Source organism: Erpetoichthys calabaricus, chromosome 1 (genome assembly GCF_900747795.2).
Source record: "Erpetoichthys calabaricus chromosome 1, fErpCal1.3, whole genome shotgun sequence".
Taxonomy (NCBI): Eukaryota; Metazoa; Chordata; class Cladistia; order Polypteriformes; family Polypteridae; genus Erpetoichthys; species Erpetoichthys calabaricus.
The window spans coordinates 219,552,103-219,571,760 of NC_041394.2; the positions used below are offsets into that span (position 1 = coordinate 219,552,103).

Below are 19,658 nucleotides of genomic sequence, written 5' to 3' on the forward strand. Positions count from 1 at the left end.
CTCTCTCAAATGAAATTTGAAGCAGTAAACTTATATATAATTGAAGTTGCACAGATTGCTTCTCTGTTTAAAGATAGATGTGTCTGGATGTTCACCAATGCTTTTCAAATTTAGATTTTAGATCAATTTGAGATTTTAGAAATTTTAAAAACTTTTTAGGGTGCTGTATATGGGATACCTCAGCAAACAATGAACTTTCCCAAAACATTTCTTTGAAGAATAATTGTGTCAAGTTTCAACAAAATTGGTCCCATTGGTTCCGAGGTGTTTTATTCAGACTGACATGGCAATCCTTCCAGGCGCTTTTCACATTATATGAAAATGTTCCTAAACATTAATGATATATGGTGTTGCTTTTTTATTGCTAGAGTCCATCTCAGAGAAAATGTAGATGAAATATTTTGAATAGACAATTTGGGGATTCTCTCAACTTAAAATTAGTCCTAACAACTGAAATATATTTGCCAAATTATCTCTTGCCAATTTAAGTTCTTGTCATGGTATGTGAAATTGACTTTTACAGAAATCACAAGATATCGTAACATTTTGAATAGAAAGCTTAAAATTCTTTGGGTGTAGAAAGTATCTGGGTTTAAAAGCTCACAAACCTATTCCAAAGTATTTCTAGATACAGATTAAAAAAGACAAGCAATGCAGAATATTCTATGATGACATACTGGTACAAGCTGAAAAGAAAAAAAATGCTTACATGTATTTAACGTATTTATTTACCAGTTTCTTTCTACTTGTGGTTATACTGGGGTTAGACAGATAACTTTCTCTAAACTTAGACACATGACTAAGTTTTAGTCGTGAGTTTATTGGCAGACTGCTACACTTTAAATCAGTGCCAAACATAAGAATGTAAGTTACAAAACATTCTTTGTATCACCCAAGAAGTAAAAGTTTCCTCTTTGGATTAACAACTCTGGGACATCTTTATTATCATTGAGTAATAAGGCATTATTTTGTTGACAGAACTTTTTCTTGCCAGGTATGCAAGTGATTTATAATTTTGAAAGACACTGGAAGAATGTTTTTATAGTTGAAATGCCTATTCAGTGAGCGGATAATAAAATGATCGCATACAACATAATATAACATAATCAACCCTGCTTAATTCAATTCAGTTCAATTCAGGGCTCCAGTCCTCACAAACAACAGATACTGTATATTCATTTTTTTAAATGGTGCTTAATACAACATATTGAATTGGAGTCTTACATAGAATAAGAAAATGCAAAAGAACAATTGCAGTAAGTAATATATCAATAATAACAATTCATAGAAATAAATCAGTAAACTATAACTTTAAAGCTACTTCCCATTTTCTTATCTTACACACATAGAACAAACTAATGATATTCCAGTCAGTCAGTCAGCCATTATCCAACCCGCTATATCCTAACACAAGGTCACGCAGGTCTGCTGGAGCCAATCCCAGCCAACACAGGGAGCAAGGCAGGAACAAATCCCGGGCAGGGCACCAGCCCACCGCAGGGCACACCCGCACACACATCCACACACCAAGCACACTCTAGGGACAATTCAGAATTGCCAATGCACCTAACCTGCATGTCTTTGGACCGTGGGAGGAAACCGGAGCATCCAGAGGAAACCCACGCAGACATGGGGAGAACATGCAAACTCCACGTAGGGAGGACCCAGGATGATATTCCAGAATACTGAAAATGCTACTATACACAAAGCTGTTTATTAGTCTTACTCCTAATACAAATACAAAACTATTTCCCATAGGGATTGCAGAACCTCACCAACCAAACATTCAAATTAATCAAAGTAAGAGGTGGACATGAGAATTACATCCTTTTTTTAAGTAAGAAATAAAACAAGAAAACATTTTGTCCATAATATAGAAACTTATTTTTAGGTTTGTGATCAGTAAACTCTCTTGTTCTCTCACGGGTAGAAAATAGGCCTGGAATTTATTTGCGGTTAGTACTTTTAACACTGCAGGTGTGGAAATATTACTTGCCTAATTGCTGTTAAGTCTACAAAGTCTTGTTCATCACAGTCAAAGATGGAAACAGTGAGCATATGTTGGTTTCTTTTTGCAATACAAATTGTTCTTCATCACTGCACATATGATATGAGTGCCATTAGTATGAAATGGCAAGTTGACCATCAGTCCTTTCCAAGTTGGATGCTTCTGTATCCTGATGTTTTTCTCCTTCATAAAGTTATAGAATTTTATTTCTGATTTATTTCTTCCTTACATGCAACTCCTTGTATTTACTAAGCTTTCTGTAAAGCTGTAAAGTTTATTCTATCTATGTTGGATGTAGTATAGGTGGTTGGTCATCACAGCTATCATATCTGCAGTTCTGCAGTACTCTAGGTCACTAAACTAAAGGCTTCTCTTGTCTGTTCTGGACTTTTCCATTAGTTATGCATATTTCTCATCTACTGTAGATTAATACTTTAAGGACAATGAAAGCTTCTTTTATGGACAAAAATCTTAGCTTTTATCAAAAAGGACATACAGAATGTTCCTGAAGTGCCATATCTAGTAAGGATTTCTTTCAGTTTGTATACTTTAACTGTGAATGTAAAGCCTGTATTTTCTGTTTATTTGAACATTAGAACAGTTTTGATAAGAACAGGTTATTGAGTCCAACAAGCCCTCCAGTCCTTTTACACTAGTTTCTCTTAAATATTATTGGCGAGTTTTAAAGGTCCCTGAAGTCCCACTATCTACTACATGACATGGTCAGTTATACTGTATATTGTGTCTATGGTTTCTAATATTTGTGGAAAATTTGGCCTTAACAAGTTCTGGAAGAATGTATTTTAAAGTAACAGGTGAGATCCACTGTACTTATTTTCTTCATGATTTTAAACACTTCAGATTAACATGTCATTTGTTAATCCCCATTTGCTTAAACTGAAAACTCCTTCCATCTCTACTCATAGCTTATAACTCTCAGATTTAGCCTAGCTGCTCTTCTCTGTTGTTTTCTAGTACTTCTGTGTCTGTTTTTTTAGTGTGGAGAATAAAGCTGTGCACAGTTTAGAGTGATGGCCTAGTCCAGGGGTAGGCAACGTCGGTCCTGGAGTGCCACAGTATGTGCAGGTTTTTGTTCCAACCCAGTTCCTTAACGAGAACTCAATTATTGCTGATGAAGCACATATTGCTTAAGTGACATTTTAATGCTTCATTTTAGTGGTCTCGCTTGTTAAGGTTCTCCAACCTTAATTGCTTATTTCAATCTTAAACTGCTGCATTCAGTGTTTTAATTGCTCCTTATTAGCAATAAGATGTAAAAGACAAAGCAGCCAGCAGTTCTCCAGCTAGCTTTTTTCCAATTACATCTGTGTGTGTTCATCATGCACGATTTGATTTAATAAAACACTTAATAGAAAAATGTGACAGACTGAAAATGATCTGTTTTAGGCTTCAAATCATTTGGATGATATCCTTGGAAAGGAAAAAAATCTACAATATAAAAGCCTTACATTGCACAGACTAACAAGCCATAAAATTAAATAAGGTCTGAGATTGGCAATGATTGGTTTCTAATTAAGCAATTGGGTTGGAATGAAAACCTGTAGCCACTGCGGCTCACCAGGACCGACATTGCCTACCCCTGTTTTACATCTTATTGCTAATAAGGAGCACTGAATGCAGCAGTTTAAGATTGAAATAAGCAATTAAGGTTGGAGAACCTTAACAAGCGAGACCACTAAAATGAAGCATTAAAATGTCACTTAAGCAATATGTGCTTCATCAGCAATAATTGAGTTCTCGTTAAGGAACTGGGTTGGAACAAAAACCTGCACATACTGTGGCACTCCAGGACCGACGTTGCCTACCCCTGGCCTAGTCTATGTATGTTCAGATAAACTCATTTACTGTTATTGTCTACCATGTCTATGGAAAATGTTGTGGGCTATCATGACCATAATGGAGACTGAGACTTAATCGTAAAGAAATACATGCTGACCATGTCCTAAATTTGAGTGAACAGCCCCAGCAAAATATCATGTCTCAATTTCCCTGTTGTAACACCATTTCTGTCATGAATGAGTGAGAATAATAGTTTTCTCTTTTATTGCAAATATTTATCTGCAAAAACATTATTTGGCTGTGCTTGGAGGCCACTTTGTCCTCCCATCAAGCCATACTTCTCTGGTTTCTGTCAGTTTTCTTTAAACTACTGTATGTCATTCTCTATATCTGTTATAGAGTTTTTTCAAGATGTATTTGTCGAGGCTGTAGTTTAGGTCTAGCAATGATTTTATGCACTGCAGCACTAATGTCCTCACCCAGTAGATGATAAAGTTCAGCATCAAGTTCATCCTCATGTGCACACATGACAGTTGGATACTTATTGCATCTGTATTAAAGACTATCGTCAGTAGTATGACATGTGAAATTATAAATGAATCCAAACAAAACAGCACTAAGCACTATTATACACTGTAACGGTCGCACAGGCACAAGCCCTGGTTCAAATAATTTTTAAACAGCCTTATTTATTGTTCTAAACACAAACAAACTCTTTTCTTCTTTCTGTTTCTCCAATCCTCCTAGGGAGGCTTCGTCCTTTCTTCACACCAGTTTGCCTAGGTGAGGCAAAGCTGCTCCTTTTATGCAGGACTCTTCAGTTCTTCTGATGTCAGGATGTTGCATGTAGGAAGCACTTCTGAGTCAGGTTAAAGCTTCATGAAGTAGGGACAGCCATTTCCTGCAGCTCCCCCTGCAGGACTGCCCCACAGGACTGTAATTCCCAGCATGCCCTGCATGTGTGCATATGGTTACCAGGAATGCTGCCATCAGGGAAACATATAATCTTGGAAGGCTGCCCTTCCCTTATGATATCTCCCAGTTTGGTAAGGGATGTCAGCATACTCACTTCTATTTTCATGTTGGCATCTCATGCCCATCTCTTGAATGAGATGCGGAAAGCCTTTCTTTCGGGCCACTCACTACCATGGCCTCCTGGCCAGGTAGGGAACTAGGGACTATCCTGGCAGAGGCGCCAGCTTGTGCGTGTGTTTGTGCATATGGATAGATTGATTTGGGGCCAATTTGACAACCAGAACATTAACTTTCTCAGTCTGCAGTGCTAGTGGCTAACATTAAATCACAAGTAAGCAGAATCAAAAGGAGCAGTAATTCAGCTGAGTTCTACAGAGCTTCACTCTCAATTTAAACATCAAGCTAGCTCTTTTCAGGTATTACAAGTTTTCCAGGTATTTTAAGGGCCTTTAATTCCAACAAGTTTACAGTTAATCTCTAGTCCTATTTTGCTTTCCCCTTTTAAACATAGGATACTTCATCAATTATCAGGGTTGGTGTTCCTCTTCAGATAATTATGCCTCATGAATAGTGGAGGTCCTTCAACATAAGTGCTTGGAAGTGAACATTTACAATGGGTTTTGCTAGTGGGTCAACCTAAAAAAAAGAAATCAAAAAACACTTTAAGGTGCTAAGAAAAGCCAACTTGGAGAATCTTGAAGACATGGATTATATACCCACATATTCATCTCTTTTCTACACCAAAGTTATATAATCCCAGTATCCTTATCACTGTGGGGCTCTTCAGTCTATGGATGCGCTTTATTGCTCCTCTCTGCACAGATTTTTGAGTTTCTCAAGGTGCATACTTAATGTTTGCTGATGGATGCACTGTTTTCACTGTGGTAGCTGCTTAAAATGCAGGCTAATGTTTGGAGCTGTGTTTGCGTGATTCCATTAACTTAACAATTATCTAATGCTTTGTTAGTTTAAACCCAGCACTCCAAAGTCTCTCTCACTTTTAACTTTTAACATTCCAAAAGTATGTGAACACTCAAAACATCATAGTGAATTTTCATAATAAAAACAGACGGAACAAAGAAGTCACAAAGAATCCTAACAACTTCACAACAGCATCTCCTCATACTTTCTCACTGAGCAAATATTGTGAATATTTTGAGGACTGTGTATGCCTCTAAACAGTCATAGTCTGTTATTGGTGTAATGTTCCTTTCTTTCTGAGTATCAGCCAAGCAAAATAACACCTTTCATTGGCTAACTAAAAAGATTACAATATACAAGCTTTCAAGGCAACTCAGGCCCCTTCTTCGGGCAATATTTAATTAAGTATCTGAGTATCAATATGGTATCTTTGATCATTTGTAGAACTGGCTTCATCTGCTTCTTTCTCATTATTAGCTGTGCAGTGTCAGGGACAATTTAAATAGCAGGTTGTGAACAAAATATAAAGACATTGTTCATTTTATTTTACTACTTCAAACCATTTTATGAATGTTCACTTTATATATTGTGTTTAATAGCATTACACTAATTTATGAATATGAAACATTACTTTTTTTGACTATTTCTCATGTTTTTAATTAGGTTGCAGCACAATTATTCCTGTTAATTTAAGAATTGCAAAGAGCAGCTACCATTTGAATCATCTCATCTAATGTAAACATATAACCTACCCAAAATATACGTTAAATTTATCAGTTTGAATCCCAGCCCACTCACATTTTGTGTGAATCTTGTGCCTTCTCTGTGTTTGCAAGGAGTCTCCTCCTAAATTCCAGAGATGTGCACATAAAGGTTAACTGGTGATTTTAAATGAGTGCAAGTGGAACCTGTTAAGGTATGGCATCCTAGCTAGGGTAGCTTCTCTCCGTCTGGCCTTGCTCCTGAAATAGGCTCATACTACTATTTAATTTAACTAAATGGGTATGATAGATGAACAATTAAAATTTTATTTTAGAAAAATAAACTTAAGAAGAATTAATAAAAATAAATAAAAACACTGTCCAGCATTTAAACACCAGTGCACATTAAAATTATGCAAGCCTTTTCAGTGTCACTAATTTAAAGACATCAATAAAATCTTGAATCCCTTCATTCTAAGCAAAAAGTTAAAGTGGAGAAAACAATTATAGCAGTGCTGACAGTAGCAGCAGCAGTGAGGAGCAGAAAACTGAAACAGAGGAAGGAAAGAGATTGCATTTTGAGGTGGTGGAGTGTTATTAAAATGAGCAGCTACAATGCCAGCCACAGGAGAAGCACATAATCCTGCCAAAATTCAATCCTCACCATCTCAGCATGGCTGCCTGTCACAGCAAGCTTAAAAACAGCAACAAAAATTAGTCTAACTCCAAGTAAATAAGGTGGATATCAGGTATCACTTTTTAATCTTTTCTCATTGAGATGGATAAAGGTAAATTCCACCCAAATCTTAGAACATATTCCTTCACACTGACAACTGTAGGTAGCAAATAGGTGAACTATTTGGGAAACTTCAATGACATCTGTATTATTACTGACTCAGGTGATGCGGCAGTCCTTCTCCTCCTTGACCTGTCCGTTGCCTTTGACACTATTGACCATGAGATATTGCTGATGCGGCTTGAACATCTTGTGGGGCTTAAAGAGGCTGTTCTTAACTTTCAGGTCATATTTAACTGGTAGACACTTTTCAGTGACTTTAAATTCCTCTTTTTTGTCTACTGCTCCTCTTAAATGTGGTGTTCCTCAGGGATCCATTTTGGGTCCTATTTTATTCTCTATATACCTTCATCCTATTGGAGCTATTTTTAGGAAATTTAACATTGCTTTTCACTGCTATGCAGATAATACACAGGTTTATATTCCTGTCTGCAACTCTGCAAAAAATCAACCACACAACTGTCTTTCTGAACTAAGATCCTGGATGGCTAATAATTTTCTTGATCTGAATCAAAATAAAACAGGTGCTTATAGTGGGTCCATCAGCTAAAGCCGAAATTGGTCTTGGACTTCTCGGCTCTTTCTCTGTCTTTTGCAAACCTCAAGTACGCAATCTTGGTGTTACCTTTGACAGTAAACCTCTCTTTTGAGAAACAAGTAAATTCTGTAGTTAAGAGTTGCTTTTTCCAGCTTCGTCTATTAGGTAAGATAAAGCCTTTTTTAACTTCTAGGGATCTTGAGAAAGCTACTTATGCTTTTATTTTTTTCTCTCCTTGATTACTGCAACTCGCTGTATTCTGGGATTAGCAAATCCCTGATACACAGGTTACAGTTGGTCCAAAATGCTGCCGCTCGCTTTCTGGTTGGGGCAAGAAAGTATGATTCTGTTTCTCCTATTTTAGCTTCTTTACACTGGCTGCCTGTCAGTTTTCAAACTGATTTTAAAATCTTGTTTCTAGTTTGTAAATCTTTACATGGGCTTGCTCCTGCCTATTTATCTGAATTGTATGTTTTACACCAGCCATCCAGAGTGCTTAGATCTTAGGTCAGTTGTCTCTTGTTGTCCCTTGTACCAAGTGTAAAACTAAGGGGGACAGGGCTTTTGCAGCTCCTGCTCCTCACCTGTGGAACACTTTACCTCATCATATAAAGGAGTCGTCTACAATTGAACTGTTTAAAACAAGATTAAAAACTCATTTCTATTCACTTGCATTCCGTGACCTTCTGTAATACTGATGGTTTCCTCATTGTGATTATATAACAACACTTCTATTTATTATTTATTTTATTTCTATTTATGTTCATATATTTTTATTTCTATTTATGTTATTTGTTTATTTATTTATTTTTCTTTTATTCTATTATTTTAAAGCACTTTGTCCACAGCATTCCTATGTTGTTTTAAATGTGCTTATATAAATAAATTGACATTGACATTGGCACTTTATGTGAACGGGAACTGACTAGATACGCCGCACTCATAATATTACACCTGTATGCTATTGAAGAAAACAGAAGTATTCATACTGCCTGAGTACATTATGAAAGCCAAATGAATGCTGAAGTGACAATGTGACAAATTAAATGAACAAGTAACTTAAAGTTAAAAGACCAATGTCAGGGCATAATTCCTAGAGTAGTACTATTCTAACAGATATAAAGTGAAATCAGTAGTTCAGAAGGTCATAGCTTAGTCTAAGATTAAAGCCAGAAAAAGGGGGCACAGTGGACAGACAACCTTGACAGAAGCCACATACAGCTTGACACACCTAACATCAAAGACATCTGAAATGTCACTCATGGAAGGCTCACAGTAATTTTTTCATAGCTTTCAGGCTTATCTTGACTCTTAACTGACACATACAAATAGTTAGGTTAGGCTGTGTGTTTTGCAGAGTTAACCTTCCCTGCTATCTGTATTATTCCCTTCTCTGAAAACTGCAACCCACAGAACTTAGTGTGAGGATGAGGTAAAACTTGCCTAAGCTTTAAGGTTTCAACAGCCACAAGGGACATTAGGAAGATCTTATTGAAGTGTACTTTGAAAAATAAGGTAAAATTAACATTTAAAAGTGAAGGTTATCTTTCACAGTTTGCCACTGCACTTAATCAATGATGCGCTCATCTCACGCTAAACAAGTACCTGCTAGTTAGTACGTCCTGAGGAAAAAAAGTTCAGTTGGAGATGCCGCCCTGTTTTAACCTCTCCCATGTGTATGGGTGTGAAAAAGGGCATTTATGTGAGGAATTTTGCCAAACCCTAATTAAAAATAATAAAGTTCAACTTTGCAGAGTTCTGATCAAGCCCTTTCACATTTTCACATATGATGACAACAATCAGTAAAATTCTTCAGAATGGTACGTTTTCCATTTATAACATTTTTAGTCTCAGGATTGTTAAGTTTCAACATGTCCACTATTATTACAGATACAGACCATGATATTTATTATAAAATTCAGTATAGCATAAAACAGATTATCAAAAAAGATAGAAGGGAAAAAAATGAATGAATAAATTAAAAACCAAATAAACCACTGGCCTGAATCATTTTAAAGATTATTGTGTTAACTTTCTATAGAATTGACAGTAGTTATTAATATTCAATTCAATTCTTTATTGTCATGTGTACAAGTACAAATACCATGTACAATGAAATGCTTGCTTGCATGTGCCCCCACAGACAGTGAACATAGACAAAAAAAAAAAAAACCCACACACAATAAATAAATGAATGTAAATAAGTAAATAAATAAAACCAGAATCCTAGGAATAAACAGAGACTGTGGCAGAAGTACATGTGCAGGTAGCAGAGAAGGTGACACAAGGTTACTGATTGTTCATGAGTCTGATTGCAGTTGGGTAGAAACTGTTCCTGAACCTGGAGGTGCGTGTCTGAATGGACTTTAGTCACTTCCCAGATGAGAGGAGGGTGAAAAGTGACAGTGCAGGGTGACTGGGGTCCCGCCTGATACGGTTCACTTTCCTAAGACAGCGTGTAGTGTGGAGATCCTGGATTGCAGGGAGCTGTGTGCCCGTGATCTGCTGTGCTGTGTTCACCACACGCTGCAGAGCTCTGCAGTCCTGAACTGAGCAGTTGTTGAACCAGGATGTGATACATCCTGTCAGGATGGATTCCACAGTACACCTGTACAATCTGCACAGGGTTGTGGGGGACATCCGGGCTTTACTCAGTCTCCTGAGGAAGTAGAGGTGTTGTTGGGCTTTCTTGACTACTGCCGCAGTGTGACTTGACCATTTAAGGTCATCTGTGAGGGTGACTCCGAGGAACCTAAAGCTGCTGACCTGCTCCACAGACTCACCTCCGATGCAGATGGGACTCTGCTCTGTTGCCTGTTTGCTGAAATCTACAGTCATCTCCTTAGTTTTACTAACGTTGAGGGTGAGGTTGTTGTCCTGACACCATTCTGCCAGGAGTCTGACCTCCTCCCTGTAGGCCATCTCATCGATATAATATTTTTATATTAAAAAAGAACCTAGTGTAATTTATAATGACAGATTTAAAGGTCTAAGAATAGTTTATATTTTGGAAATGTTAGCTTTTTGTAATCATACAGTACATGCTAATAGTTTTACATTTGTCTATATCTGTGTGCATGACAGTGTAAAGAGTAAAGAGGCCCACTGGTTACTACTGCTGCTTTGCAGCTCTAGGGTCCCTCCTGTGGTCTTTATTGAGTTTTCATGTTCTACCCTTGCTAGCGTTTACATTTCTCTAGGTAGGCAGTGCATCACTTATGTCAGACACTTGTACTGCATGTTAGTTTTGAATGGTGACAATGAATTAGCTCTTTTTTGACTGTTGGTGTGTGAGAGAGACCCCTTTACTTGGCTGGAAACCAAACCAAGCTTGGCTTTTTGCAATGCTCCTGATGCTGTCAGGTTAATCTAGCCTGAATAAGAATAAGACGATTGAGTAAATACATGGTTAATTATTTTAAGTCATATATATCAAGAGAGTACAGGGAAAGACTGCATCAGCCTGTATCTGCTAAATGAGGGGAATAGGTAAAGATTATTTCCAAGATAAAAAGCACAAAAGAAGATTAGAGACACAACTCTTTAGATGTGACATGCCTTATGAAAACTATACACTCCAATTGAATTTCTTTCCTGGAAATAACCTTTAACTATTTTTTCTTTAAAGCAGTAGAGTATACTGCCACATAAATTACATAAAATCAGTTTTAGCTGTGCATTGAAATGCTATTTCATAAAGAAGAAATGTCAGTGAATTTAAAACCTAACTAAAACAATTTATGCCAAAGGTGCTCTTTGTCTGTTTACATTTGGCCCTACCTGCCTCTGTAGTTTATTTATTTTTGTTTTTTTAATTAATTTTATTGTAATCATTCATACAAATCAATCAATTTTTACAAATAATAGGATTGAAAAAAAAAAAACAAGTCGACCCCCACCCCGCTGCCTGTGTAGTTTAACTTGAAAACCAAGAATTCAGTGAAATCAAGTTTATCCTCTACTCATTATGTATTTATTTAATCGTAGTTTCTCTTCACCAATGCTGTAGCACTTACAACTATTTGCATTAGAATAATTTACACTCTGCTTTTTGCAAGCAAAGTTTGTATTACATACTTCTTCCTGAAAAGTCAGTGAACAGAAAACTTGCAATGTGTACAGTGCTATTTTTTACCTGGTGCAAATACATAGAGATTTATGCTTAAATATACCACTTTGAATAGTAATTTCTGGCAAGTATTGTTTTAAATTTCCCTAATATTGATTAAAAAATTTTAAATTGCAATAATTTTACTGCAATAAATACATGTGTGTCTATGGTGTGCAGATGCTTCTGTTTACAATTTAAAATATTAATTTTACAGATGATGATAAAAAAGAAACATTTTCTTAACTCCAGCTTTTGCAAACTGTGTGAAAAATGAAACTGTTTATATGCAGTCAAAGCTGGAAAGTCATTAGGACTTCTGTTCTTTACAGATACTGAAGAGCTCTGGAACGGGATTACCTACAATTCTGAACATCGGCAACTGTTGTGGGAATTGAAGTGTCCTGTGGATGTGTCAGTGAATCTCTGCTGGCAAACAGAGCAAAGAAACTCCTGTGTTGATCTCTCGAACTCATCACAAAAAGTGTACAAAGTTGTAAGTTAGAAAATGGCTTATGCGTATTAAGTAAATGTAATTTAAACAATTACTATTTTCCAAAAATTTTGTTTGTTTTTTTCATTTCACTACTCATATTAGGCACAACAAAGATTAATATGTTTGGTTTGTTTAAATTTTTCACTTTTATTTAAATTGTGTATGTCATTTAATATAATCCAGAAAATTAGACTAAACCTTTTTGTCTGCTCAGAAAAATGCTTACTAGGTTTGTTGCAACACTTTCTGTAAAGCAACATTTGCTGACAAATCTGTCACACTGTTGCTTCAGTCACGTCATGAAGATTTCCAACTTGGGAGGTGAAAAGTCATGACACACCTTTTTTTGAGACTTTTTTTTCTTTTGTAAGTTTAAATGTCACATTGTTACTGTTCATTTTACTTGTATTATTTTTGATAACGCCCTTCAGAGTCAGCATGATTTACAGTGCTGTAGATTGTCACGTGTACAGTAAAGCAGTACTAATGGAAAATAAAATATGAACATAGCATCATACTGCATATTGGAATTCCATATCTTAAGCCTGATATGCTTAAAGAAAGGTTGATAATAGAAAAGAGGAAAACAAAAATTTTACAGTGATTTTAAAACTCTGGAAATTCTTTTGTAGAATTAAAGTTACAGTCATGCAGAACTTGGCCATCTTTGTTGTCTATCCCCACTGTGAGAAATGAGCAACCAATCAGAGTTCAGGAAATGGACCCTATGTCAGAAAGAAAGGAGCATATTACATTTGCACATCATCTCAAAATAATTAAAAAACACTGGATGCATTGTGTAAAGGTTAGAAACAACTCAAAGAAAGAAAAAGTATTTTTCAACCAAGCTGGGAATTGAATCGAAGGTACTGGATTTTTGAGGCATAGATCCTAGTTTGTTAGTTGTTTCCTGTTTATTTTGGCTACTGTTCTGTGTTTGAGCTTGCAGTGTCATATGTATTTGTATGATGTAATCTGCAAGTTTTGGCTGTAGAGTTATGTTATGATGATTTTTAAGAAAGACTTTTATCAAGGCGGCATAGTGGCACAGTGGTTGCACTGCTGCCGTGCAGTAGGGAGACCTGGGTTCACTTCCCGGGTCCTCCCTGTGTGGAGTTTGCATGTTCTCCCTGTATCTGCATGGGTTTCCTCCGGGTGCTCCAGTTTCCTCCCACAGTCCAAAGACATGCAGGTTAGGTGCATTGGTGATCCTAAATTGTCCGTAGTGTGTGTGTGTGTGCCCTGTGGTGGGCTGGTGCCCTGCCCGGGGATTTGTTCCTGCCTTTCGCCCTGTGCTGGCTGGGATTGGCTCCAGCAGACCCCGTGACAATGTGTTAGGATATAGCAGGTTGGAAATTGACTGACTTTTATCAAATCAATCTTTTACAAAACTCAATCTACCCACATGAGTTAGCAGATCTGCCCTTTAAAGTTACATGGGAGTTTCTCTTCTAAAGAGAAAACCAACCTGTTCATTAAATAAAACAGAAAAGAGAATTAAGTAAGATAAGTAAGATACTAACTTGTTCCTTTGTAGGTTTAGTAAAAGAAATGAGTCACCGCTATAAATGCCGTGTAAATGCTTTGTTTTGCAAAAGCTCCTCTGACTCCTACTCCTTCTTAGAGAGCTGAGGCATATTCTCTATGAACCAGGGCAGAATCCAAAAATTCAACCTCATCATTTTCATTTCTTCAATATTGCAGATCAGCTGGCAATTTGATGCTATCAACAAGTAGGACTCAGTCTCAGGTAGAACAGCAAACAATCAGAGGGCATAGTCCCAAATCACAAAAGCTGCATTTAATGATGCAATTTGAAAATGTTACTGCGACATCATGAGAGCTCAAAAGCGACATCGGTTGTGAAAATAATATAAAATAGTGAAACTCAATGAAACTGAGATTTTTAGCGAACATTTCACATGAAAATTTATGTGTAGATGTGCTTTAGTATAAATTCAAAGTTGACAGCAATTTTCTCAATATAGTATGCAGCAGATGGAAACAAATACATCATGAAATAATATACCACTTCAATATATCAAACAGTTGAAAGATGGAGAACAGTGCATGGCCTTTTTAATTTATTATCATGGCAGTCTTTTAATACCAGCAAAACTCACAGACAATGTTTTATGTTTAGTTCCAGGTGGATAGTTTGTGACTAAAAGCAGTTTTGGTTTTTGAGTGCCATCACATAACAAGGTATCTTGTGAATTTGCATGGCAATCGTGAGTAGGAGTACTGCATCTGTTAGGCACTTGTCTGCAGACCTGATTACATGTTAGTACAGAATATAATTTAACCTTTTTAGCAATTTGGGGGCCCTAACCCTTTTTCGGACTAATGTAATTTTTTCAAATGCGCCTACTTATGGATTTGACTTGAAATTTGTTTGAAATGTTTGCATTTTAACCTTAATTTTCTTCAGAAATATGCTGTACTTCTTCTGTACTCTTATGGTATTTACTGGTTTGTCCTTGTATCCTTTTGCCTTTCTAATTGCCTGGAGATATAGTTGACATTTTGTACAATTCTGTGTTGCTCCAATGCCTGTTATTTGGATGACTTGTAGCTGTTGTTCTCTTCCTATTTAAGAAGAAGAACAGACATATTTAGGGTAGCAAAGTAGCTCCCTGAGCTATACATAGAAATTTGTTTTATTTTTCATTACAGTTTATTATCAGTCTCTTTAATATTGCGTTTGTGCCTCCCTTGTGAGATGAGTTAATTGTGACAATCCATTTAATAAAAAAAAATTTAAATTTGACTAACATTTTCATTAATTCACAGGTCCAATACAGTGATGTTGAGCCTCACCCACGACTCTGCATGAAGGTAAATTTTAAATAAATTTTAATGCTAATTTAAATTAGAAAATCACATGAGACTGCCTTTTCTTGATTTGCTTTCAAAAGAGCTGAATAAAAATTGATAAAAACTGGAAAAGGAGGCTAAGATTGACAAAATCTGTAAGGATAAAGAATTATACCTCAAAATTCTGTATTGTAATGGGAAAAGTTAATTATGATGTTATGTAATGTGTTGCGCTACACCAGACAGTTTGGGACCATAGATATGCCTATTTAAGCAAGCAAAATTTTCCTTTGTTATTCGATTTTAGCAAGCACCATATCAATAGCCCATCTTCCCCTCCTTGGAAGACTATATTAAATATCATATCATACCTTGACAAGGTAGCTACAGGAAATGGATCTTAACAAAATTTTAAGAGTTTAGCCAGTACAATTCAAACAGCTGTCTATGACCCGGCATAATGATCAGCAGTGGTTGGGGTGAGTACTCAAGAAGGACAAAATTATCCCAAAATTCTTGCTTAAACAGAAATAGTGAAAATATAGTTCAAAATTATTTTATATTATAAACCATTATACAGACATTCAAAAAATGATATAAAAAATATGTAGCAACGCACACACTCAAAATATCACTTAAATAGCTTGATGCAGCAATGGTTTCCCTGGAAAGATTATTTGTAAATGAGCAATGATCATTTGATCCCTTTAACCTTCTACCCGAACAAGTAAGTTGTTTTAATGTTAATAACAATCAAACACACAATTTAACAGGGAAAAAGAACGTTGATTTTTAATACAAGGGAATATTGCAAAGTGAAGGTGACTTTGGATCAAAGGTTGTGGGGAGTGACTATTGGCTTTGATATTGCAGTGTACTTCTGCACTTGCTTTGTCTTTTGTGGTATGAAATCGTGAGCATATCTATTGCAAAGAACGACATACTTAATAAGCATGAAACTTACAAAACAAGCAGCCAAATTTAAAAAGTAGGCTAAAAATTGAAATGACAAGAAACTATTTGCTGTGTGCCTATAATTCCTTTCCAAGGTTAATTTTAAAACCAGTTAATTTACAAGTAATAACAGAGAGCTAACCAAAAATTATAAAATTATGTAATAAAGTGATTACCCAAAAGTGATATTTTCCTTAAATGGTACTTACCCCCATGTAGTTTGATGTGGTGGACAAGAAAAATTTCTAATCTCTTGTTTTCATGGAATGAACACATAACTAAGCTTCAAGCTGAAGACAACCCAACAGTGCCCGATGGTACATGGTGTGAAAATCATCATGTAACTTGTGTTGCATAATGATTATTATCATAATCCATATGTCCATAATATATTTGTATTCTCAGAACATGCAAAATACATGCATTTTGTGCTCAAATACTACTAGTACTAACTTCTGGAAAACTGTAAAAGATAAATAGCAAAGGCACAATCCCATAATGCTGTACATCTGAATTGAAGATGGGATTCTTGACCAGTGAATGGGGGGGAAAGGCGGATCTTCAATTCAAACAAACAGTATTATGGGAATGTGTATTTCCTTTTTATTTTTTATATGGAATTATCAGACAGTAAGTACTAAAATGCATGTATATGAATTGATAATGGACAGGTGGATTATGTGACACAAGTTTGCTGTTGTCCACTGTAGGTCAAGTTTGGATCCTGCTCAATTTGGTTTTTCGTTATGTCCTTTTCTCCACAAAAACATGAAATTACTTTTTTCTCAGCTACCACTACAAACTACATGGGGGTAGGTAAGATATAAAAAAACACAATTTTTGAGTGGAGTATTCCTTTAATTCATGTAAGAATAAAAACATTCATTATTGCTTGAGCAAAGATCATAAATGCAGTTTGCGCTGTGCACAATGAAAGACTATCACTTGTATAAAATATGCTGTAATATCTTTGTGGTACACAGATTTACTGAAGTTTACTTAATAATATTTAATGTATATCGTCTGGCTGTAATTTATTTATATTCTTGATGCACAATTCCCTTGTAAACAGTAAATAAACAGTGTTTGAAAAAGGCTTCAATTTTCTATAGAAATCTTTGTCATTAATTTGAAATAATTGGTACCCTGGTTTCAACATGACTTTCATAACACCCAGCATTGCACACTACATCATGTACAACACAGATTACATCTTTTGTATGAATGGCTCACAAAATATTTGCTAGCTAAAACTTGTTCTACGGTAAATAAATTCTAGATGAATCATCACAGATTAAATCTTCATGTTTTCATACTTTAGCATGAATAAAACAAGAATTCCTTGGTCTTAAAACATTTGTTTTTTAATACTAATGCGATCATTTCATTGATAGCTAAAGTATACAATTTTATTGTAAGAAAACTCCATTACTTTAGTAAATCACAAAATGATTCAATGTTATTCTGGTCTTTCATTTTCATTTAATTTTTCTTCCTGTTTAATTGGCAATTCTGAAAATGTAAAAAATATATTTTAAATACTACAATTTACATTTCTTTTTAAAATTAATCTATGTAAAATATATTTAACTTTGTTCATGTTAGAAAAGTTCACAATATAAACAAGGTTCCTACCATGTTGCCACAGTCGGTTCTTCACCACAACTTGACTCAATAGCAAAGTTAAAGGGGGATCTGTTAAATATGTAGATTCAGCTGTAAGTGATATTAAGTGATATATTGTTGTTTATTAGTTTACTACAGGAATCTCCTCATCGATAAGATGCCCTTTTGCTATAAGACACGATAAAGGTAACCAATTTTTATCTTTTTTGAATTATTTAATAGATCAAATGAATAATTTAGGAAATTCCAATTTTGGCAAGAGGGATATTTTTCAGTCTAATTGGAATGTCAGGAATCATGTTGAATAAATAAAGTATGCATGTAAAGGATGATTTAGACCTGCTGTTTAGTAGGCAATCAAGCTTTTCTTTTTATTTCTCACCCTAAATGAAGGCATTTCTGTTTGAGTAAGTGCTCTCTGGGTATTCAGGTTTCCTTTCACAATGCAACCTATGCTAGATAATCAAACGACTCTAAACTGGCCGTGTATGCGTGAGCCCTGAGTTGTCCATCTCTATCTGCTGGTAAAAATGAAGTCTATTTATTTTATACCTTAGTGTTAAGCAATAAACTTCAGATAATGCAAAAATTATGATTAAAATTCTTTTGTTATTAAACACTGGGAGAAATAAACAATCTTATCAGAGACAGGAATTTTGGTTCAACTTAACTATTGTACCATTCTCAAAATTAAAAGTAAAAATGTATTTGTATCAGCAGTGCATCATAAAAATGTGTGCATTGTAGAGTTTTTCCTTCAATTTCTGTGAATTATGCATACTGACAAAAGGAATGCAATGAGTAATAAAGTGCATGCAAATTGCATGCTATTTGAAATAATCACTTTATCTCATCATTGTATCTAATAGTTTAATTATTAGCTTGAGTGACTGAATTTATTTATTTTTCTTTTTAGTGTGGAACATGAATTTGAATTCAGCTTCTGACCAGCAGAGCCTCATTATCTCTTCACAAATCAATGCTATGATTTCTCTGACACTTTGCAATATGAGTACATTTTCTACAGGTTTATGCAGTCCAATTGGAGATGAACTCACTATGTTACATATAGTAAGCAATATTTTAATACTATATTTTATTAACTTAATATATAATTACTAGGATTAAATGTAAAGAATTATTATTATTATTATCCATCCATCCATTTTCCAACCCGCTGAATCCGAACACAGGGTCACGGGGGTCTGCCGGAGCCAATCCCAGCCAACACAGGGCACAAGGCAGGGAACCAATCCTGGGCAGGGTGCCAACCCACCGCAGGACACACACAAACACACCCACACACCAAGCACACACTAGGGCCAATTTAGAATCGCCAATCCACCTAACCTGCATGTCTTTGGACTGTGGGAGGAAACCGGAGCGCCCGGAGGAAACCCACGCAGACACGGGGAGAACATGCAAACTCCACGCAGGGCGGACGCGGGAAGCGAACCCAGGTCCCCAGATCTCCCAACTGCGAGGCAGCAGCGCTACCCACTGCGCCACCGTGCCGCCCATTATTATTATTATTTTTACAATTATTATTATTATTATCATCATCATTATTATTATTATTATTATTATATACTAGTATTAATTAAGTGCAAGCCATATAGTTTTTCTTATGGAGTGGATAACAGTTAAAATAATGGTATATATACAAAGAGATGTATAAAATACTAATGGCATACTTATGAATTGGAGTGATCATTTTGAATCCCCAGCTGTAAACTGCAATTGTACCAGAGTAAGTCAGACATGTGAACTAATAAAAGATAACACAGAAAGAGAAAGAGACAACCCCGGTTCAGATGTTTTAGGGGACACTGGTAAAGTAGTTACATTAAACTACAGAATAGACAAGAGAGCAAAGGAAAATCCAAATAAAATCAATATATGTTATTATACTACTAGG

The 19,658-nt window shown here is 35.7% G+C and overlaps 1 protein-coding gene across 1 annotated transcript in view; it reads left to right on the forward strand.

Annotated features, from left to right (window-relative positions):
- il17rel (interleukin 17 receptor E-like) overlaps positions 1–19,658 on the forward strand; it is a 110,494-nt gene that overhangs the window by 83,571 nt on the left and 7,265 nt on the right. Inside the window, exons 10-13 of the mRNA XM_028811999.2 lie at positions 12,180–12,343; positions 15,137–15,181; positions 17,869–17,926; positions 18,657–18,811. Of these exons, the coding sequence (XP_028667832.1) occupies positions 12,180–12,343; positions 15,137–15,181; positions 17,869–17,926; positions 18,657–18,811 (422 nt within the window). The remainder of the gene's footprint in view (positions 1–12,179; positions 12,344–15,136; positions 15,182–17,868; positions 17,927–18,656; positions 18,812–19,658) is intronic.